Source organism: Bactrocera latifrons, unplaced genomic scaffold (assembly GCF_001853355.1).
Source record: "Bactrocera latifrons isolate USDA-ARS-PBARC rearing strain unplaced genomic scaffold, ASM185335v1 scaffold_299, whole genome shotgun sequence".
In the NCBI taxonomy this organism is placed as follows: domain Eukaryota; kingdom Metazoa; phylum Arthropoda; class Insecta; order Diptera; family Tephritidae; genus Bactrocera; species Bactrocera latifrons.
Window position 1 is genome coordinate 278,000 of NW_017536618.1, and position 7,534 is coordinate 285,533.

General features: G+C 37.3%; 1 protein-coding gene across 5 annotated transcripts in view; it reads left to right on the forward strand.

The window, feature by feature from the left end:
• Nucleotides 1-7,534, forward strand: part of LOC108970329 — a 67,495-nt gene extending 59,961 nt beyond the window's left edge. For 4 of the 5 annotated variants that reach the window (XM_018935654.1, XM_018935656.1, XM_018935657.1 and 1 more), the window contains exons 10-12: nt 3,533-3,760; nt 4,005-4,535; nt 6,000-7,534. In XM_018935654.1, the coding sequence (XP_018791199.1) occupies nt 3,533-3,760; nt 4,005-4,535; nt 6,000-6,133 (893 nt within the window). In that variant the 3' untranslated portion in view covers nt 6,134-7,534. Of the gene's footprint in view, nt 1-3,532; nt 3,761-3,972; nt 4,536-5,999 lie in introns of those variants that run through there. The other variant, XM_018935658.1, reaches the window with a different exon arrangement.

A 7,534-nucleotide genomic window follows, 5' to 3' on the forward strand; every position in this document is an offset into this window, starting at 1 on the left:
ACAGAATTCTCTTGAAGCCAACTTTACTTCACTAAGGGAGTTCTGCATTGACCGAAACAAATGGTGGTTCGATGGTGAAAGATCAAGGCTACATGGTGGATGAATCAGAACTTCCCAGCCAAGCTCCCCCAGTTTATGCGAGTCATCAAAAATATGTSTGATACTCGTATAGCGCTGTCCTGATGGAAGGCTAAGCCCTTTCTGTTGATCAGTTCTGGTCATTTTTTCCGATTGCTTGCTGCAATCTCATCAGATGGTGACAGTAAAATGTAGAATCATTCATTCGATCAGCCTGGAGCAGCTCATAGTGGATGATTCCTTTTCAAGCCCATCAAACACTCTGCATAACTTTTTGAGGCATCAATCCTGGCTTTGCGACCATTTGTTGAGCTTTACCACCTTTGGACCATGATCATTTTAGCACATTATTTCGTATTTGATCCACTTTTTTCTTCAGAAATGGTTCGAGAGCGAGGTGCATCTTTCACATCGAAATTTCCAGAACGGAAGCGAGCGAACCATTGTTGTGCTACATGAACTGATACAGCATCGTCTATGTAAACTTCACAAATTTCATTGGTGGCTTGCGTGGCATTCTTCCCTTTTTTATACAAAAATTTAAAAATATAGCGAATTTCTTCAATACTTTCACTTATTTTTGAACAGCTGTAACTTTTTTTTAAACTTCCCCAGATTTTGTTTTTTTTTTGGTTAAATGAAGCTTAGTATATCACCTTTCCAACAAAATATGGTATGACACAATGCAACCACATCTTTCCAATATCTCAGAGATTAGCTCGTGATCTCCGTAAAAGGTCAGACATAACTTCGATGGTCAAGATATTCGATGTCTGGGCACTTGAAAAGATATGCTCCGATTGTGAACATTTTTGAGAGAGGTTCCATATATGGAAGGGACTATTTGTGCAAAATTCAAATTCAATATCTTTCTGCCTGTTGTATTTATATATTGTCAAGCGAATAATTGCAATATAATTGAAGTTAAAACTGTTTTATAGAAAAAGTAGGCGTGTTTATAGTCCGATTTCGTAAAAATCTCCCAAAATTTGTTTAAAAAAAATTTTTTTTTCAAAATTTGAAATTTGAGTTTTCGAAAATTATGTTTCAATAAATGGTAATAAAAAGGAATATTTGAATTTTCGAAAATTTTTATAGTTTATATGAAAACTTTTTTATTTTGCTTCCTATAACTCCWCAAATCASTTTCATGGCACAGCTGCACCTTTTRAGTACCTACAATTCGTACTTAAATAGATATATACCTACATTTGTTCATATTCGCATATAATTTTACTTATTAGCTTTCTTGAGTGGGTTGTCAACGCTCGCCCTCTGCCTACGAGCAGCATTCGCATTTAGTGAGGTGTGTCAATGCGAATTAATTCAGAGTCTGCTTGGTGGAACGGAAATGGAGTTACTGAAGGGTTTTATTATTTAAGTGCGTACCTRCCTACCTACAAACTACCTATGAATATATAAATATGTATATATAGATATGTAKATACCATATATAAACGTAACTTGTTAATCTGCCGTGGAAGATGAGATAAAGTTTAACAAGCAAGGCAATAAACATTGAAATAGCGTTATAGGCTGGAAATGTAATATTACTATAAYGGTGGTTGTGGTTGAGAAAGATTGCTACATTTATAACATAGATGAGTGTGAGCTTTCAAAGTTTAAATTTTGGTTATCGTTGTTGAAAACTAGGATCAAAAAAAGATTYTGATGAGTGGACTATACATATTAGGGTGGGTTCGAACTACTACTACCGAAAATTATGAACAAAAAAGGTCTAAAAATTGGACTACTTACATATATGCACTAGGGTGGACAAAAAAACATTAGGGTGGGACAAAAAAAARWRKTTTTTTTCCCGCTTGGTACTCTGAAAAATTGCTTGATAAACGTCTCTAAGAAATGTATGAGCTCTTAGTTGGAACGGGAAATCCTCGGYTAGACGGTTTTCTATTTTTTTCATATTATGAGATAGAAAAATGTGTATCTTCGCTTCGCTTTCAACTTTTTGAAAAAATATTTTGCTTTAAAGATCTTATAGGAAACTGAATGGTCTTCTACGATTCTTTTGTAAACATACCAGTTTCAAAGACCCACCCTAATATACATTAATACATACATTTACAGATATTTTCGCAAATTTAAGTTAACGAGATTTGTATGACTTTTTTGGGTATTCCGCCTTTCGAAATCAAGGTTAAAACACTTCGGAACTCACATGGGAGCTAGAGGGAATAGAAGTAAATCAAGCAAATTTATTGCGGTTCAAAGCACTTTGTCTAGGATTAGAAATTTGTTCACTGCCTTTGAATACTTTGTATATATTARTTCCAGTGAGACCGACATCTTAAAGGACAGCCATGAAACCTAACCTAACCATCTACAGAAAATGCTGCATTTGCAAATATTCTTTATAGCAGTCCGCATCTTAAAGATCTCCCATGAAACCTAACCTATCCAACTTATAGAAAATATTACATTCGAAAATAATATATGTATATAGCCGTCCCAGTACAATCCCCATCTTAAGGATCTGACATGGAACCTGACCTAATCTAACCAGTACGATCTCCCTCTTACAGATCAGTCTTGAAACCAAACCTAACCGTCGAATTATAAAGGACCTGCATAGTAAAATGCTTTTACAAATAATACCGTTTGTTAGTCCATTATATTATAYATGACTAAAATTTTGATCTCTAAAACCGATTAAACACAATTGATGTTTGACTTGCTAACCCTCTACTCGTTCACGCACTTATAGTTGCTCGTATTCATATTTATGAGCGCTTCAATTGTCGAAAACGCTAATCGGCTTTGACTTGAATATCGCCGTCCATAGTTTGGCTGTAAATTGACGCAGAATGAACTGACGACGTTGACGATGGCGTTGGTTGTACTGAAAGTAATTGAATTACATAAGTGAGGCCCACACGCAAAACGGATTCGCAGTTGACTGCGTCGTTAAACATAACACATATGTACGAGTGTAGATCGTCAAAGTMCCGGACCGAACAAGCAAACGAACGAACGCAGCGCAGCGAACGTTTGAACGAATGAATGATCAATTGAATGGACAGCCGGCAGCAATCAATGGCAAATCAGCAGCAAATACAAATATTCGTTGGATTCATGAAAGCCACTATATATACAAACAAATATATATGTATGTATGTATGTATGTATGTATGTATGTATGTATGTATGTATGTATGAAGAGTGCAACAACAATTGTGCTCAATGATCTGCCAGCAGCATGCCGCGCGCAGACGCATCACAAACAAGCTTAGCCCRCGTCCGAGCRGCTGTCGGTGGGTCTTTGGGTCGCTTGTTTGGTTGATTGCTTGCTTGACTGCAGGCGTGCTGCAGTCGCATATTGAATTACAATTTCATGTRTTTTTTCTTTGCTTTTCTGCTTAGCTACACTTCGTTGTCGTTTTTTACTTCGGATTTTTCACAAAATTAATTTTCCATTGTGTAATTTTCGTTGCAGTTTTGTATCAAAAACGCTACCGTCGCGAGCGTAAAATGCGCATACGCTACCAACAGCAGCTGGACGGTGGCAAACGAAAATTGACACACCCATCAAATGCGGGTGGCAGCAGCAGTGCCAACAATGGCGGTGCCGTCGGGCCCAATGGCAATGAGGAGGGACGCAGTAGTGTGGGCGGTGAAGGCAAAAATAATAGCAGCGAAGCAGCGACACGTAAAACGGAACCAGGTTGGTAGCTCATACATTATAATAGAATATATTATATAACTAGGAAGGCATTTCGTAGCCCTCCTACAAATATATAGACACCCATCAAAGTTTTCTAATACTTCTATAGAATATATACAGTTATATTGCATTTCCGCAAACATTTTCTAACTCTTAAAAACTGAATCACTACACTCGAAACTACGATTAACCGCCCCTTCTTTAACAAACAGCCTCTCCCTGTGCTCTCAATCTCGCCCCTTAGATAACGATTGCAAATCGAGCGAAAAGTCTGAGAAGTCGTTGAATTCCAATGATGGCTGTTCGCAATCTCAAAATGCACAACAACAATCACAGCAAACGCAGTTACAACAACAACATCACCAAACGCAATCCCAAKCATTGTCACATCATCATCTACAACAACAACAACCGCAGCAACAACCACTGCACCTGAGGCAACGTTCGGAAAGTCCCASTTTTAAACGTGAACCACACTCGGATCGTGATAGTCCGCTCGTCGGCCGTCGTAGTGTCGATCGTTTGGAGCGTTGCGATCGTGATCATGCCGAACGTGAGTCGCGTGAACATTGCGAACGCTCAGAACGTGATTGTGGCGACGCCGCAGCCATTGAGCGTTCACTGAGCATGCCACCCACTTCACAGGCGGAGAGCAGTTTGGCGGCGGCGGCCGCAGCAGCTGCTGCAGCGGCTGCAGCTAGTGGTGGCAAGGCACCATGGAACTATCCGGGCATCGATTTGATGGCCACAGGCGCCTTTTGGCAGAACTATTCCGGTGAGTTTCGTAGGAGAAATGTTCAAATATTTTCATATATGGTTAATAAATCTTGGGTATTTGGGGGTCTCGCTTGAGTGTATGCAATTTTGAAAATATGTGAAAGTTATATTGTAATTATAAGCAAAAATATTACCATGTCCTCCCAAACATTTTTTTGCAATCTAACAAAGTGACTGAGAGTAACTATCGTAATCCCTGCTTCAATAATTATGTTTTGATGAGTTAAGGATCAGGTTTCTCAGTCTTCGTTTTTATTGACCTTTTCCTTATGAATTGCCGAAATGTTATAACTTATTGTTTTTGTAAACTTCTAGCTATGCGATATTCTTCAAATTTGTTATCCATATTTGTATGCTCTCTCGGAACCCATCTAAAAATTTATTTAATACAGAACTTTTCTGGAAAATCTTAAAAATCTAGATATAGATCAAAAAGGTCTATAGGAAACTGACTCTTATCTTTTTCAATAACTCGAAGTTATGATTTCCGATTATTGTATACATTTATAGGTTAGTTTGGCTTGGTAAAATAGTGGGACCATAAGATCATGTAATAGAGGGTCTAATTATATTATTTTTTTTTTGCCACAAAGTTTTTAACCCTTATAAGGAAACGTCGAAGAACCAAATAAAAAAAAAMATTACAGTTTCCAGCTGAGTCGATTTAGCGCTTCTATAGGCGCGCTTCTTGAGATGCCGATCTGAAACGTTGTCGTTTTCTCCCCAAACTACTTATTTGTCGGAACCGCCAATATTGGACTCTATAGCAAATAGCTGCCATACAAAGTGACCAATCATGCTCAAGTCCTAGTATGGAAACCTTTTTATTTTCATGGTGTCTTCACCAAAATTGGGACAGATTTTTATCCAAGGGATGGGATCGAACCCATAAAACATGCATCACTGGGTTCTTCCCCCCTTGGAGATCTTCCTCTTCCTCCATTTTCCCCGGCGCGTACTGCGTCGAACACTCCCAGAGCTGGAGTGTTTTCATCGATTCGGACGACATGACCTAACCAGCGTAGCCACTGTCACTTAATTCGGTAAACTATGTCATTGTCTTCGTATATCTCGTACAGCTCATCGTTCCATTGAATGCGATATTCACCGTGGCCAATGCTCAAAGGATCATAAATCTTTTGCAGAACCTTTCTCTCAAATATTCGTAACGTCGACTCATCAGATGTTGTTATCGCCATAAAGCAGGRCAGGAATAATGAGTGACTTATAGAGTTTGGYCTTTCTTAGTCAAGTGAGAACTTTACTTTTCAATTGCCTTATTCAGTCCGAAGTAGTACCTGTTCGCAAGAGTTATTCTGGGTTCCATTTGGAGGCTGACATTGTTCTTGGGTTAATACCGGTTCCGAGATGGACAATCTTCTTATTTGCAATAAAATATTTTTTTTTTCTAAATTTGCGAAACACTAACCCTTCTTTGGTCTATTTTTTGTTTGAATTCCAGAGTCCTTAGCGCAAGAAATCGAATTGGAGCGCAAATCGCGTGCTGCCAATGCCGAACGTGATGTGAAGAGCCCATTAACTGAGCGCCCGCCAGCGTACTACAAGAATTCAATGCTCTTCGGCGGTGCAAACTAAAGAGTAAACCGACATATTTTAAATTTTTGCAACAAAGTGAGTATTCCAGAGTCAATGTAAAGGGGGAATACATACATACATATGTGTATAGGTGATTTACCGACGGCCCCAGCGTGATTTGTGCATGATACATACAAAGCATTGAAAATCACAAGTAGCGAGCGGGTATTATAAAAATTGTTAAGGATAAGAGAATATTAGTTATATTGCAGTAATGATCTCAAGGTGTAAACGCGAAAATAATCAAAATGGGAGGAGAGCGCGTTTGGAGCAAAATTATAGCAGCACAATACCAAGAAATCTATTAAAAATGCGGGAAGAATAACAGAAAAACGCAACTGCTTTGGAAATTTCGTAGCAGTAATCAGTATACGAAAGCGAGTGCGCAGCCGAAAGTGCGTAGAAATAATGGAAAAAATATTTGTGAATAATAAAAATTATAGGAATTTAAAAAAAGCATTTACGAGTAGAGCAAAAAGCAGTACTTACTAAACTAATTACCAGTGGAGCAAATGTGAGCGGGTCAATATAAGTATATAGTTGTGTATATAGACAAAAGCCAAAGGGTGGCATCTTTTTTTGTAATATGTAGATATTTATTTGTAAATTTGCGAAAATTAATTTTAAACAAAGCTTAGCGAATTCTTTCTGCGGTTCATAAATACTTAACTAAGTACTACTTGAAAAAGAGCAAGTAATGGAGAAATACTTGAAAGTAACTAGTAGCCATAGATATATAAGTGCTCACACGTACATATGTATATCAATATGTATTTACATATGTASTATATAAAGTATGTTTATTTGGACGTTTTTGAAAAGCGTGTTAAATTAAGATTAATGTTCACACACACATACACGCATATGTATAAACATAYATATATATATTTAATTAGATAATTAGTTGCTTAAGCCAGTGAGAACAGCTTTTCGTAGTGAAGTAGTAGGTTAAATTAAAAAAAAATTAAGGTAATCTTAAAATTATGAGTTCGCGTTACATACATACATACTTACACACATACATAGCATATGGAGCAYCAATGCTGCTTCATGCAGGCAACAAGCGTTATTTAAGAAAGCTTCCTTGAATCTAATGGCTYGTATGTATTAAAACAACTGTTAGTTGCGTAAGCCAGTTAGACATATGTAGCTGTATGTAAGCTTATGTGCTTCTACATACATACATACATATAGACATATACCAATAACTATTGAAAGTAGTTCAGTAATTGTTTAAAACTAAAAACTAAAATGCTGCTTCAGAACCAAAATATTTGAAAATATGAGTAAATTGAAAGCTGACACTTATTTGCAAACTATTTTTTCGCGTTACATACGTATTTTTATCAACTACAAGGCAAGAGAGCAAGGTTGAATTTGTGGGGAGTTGCTGTATATATA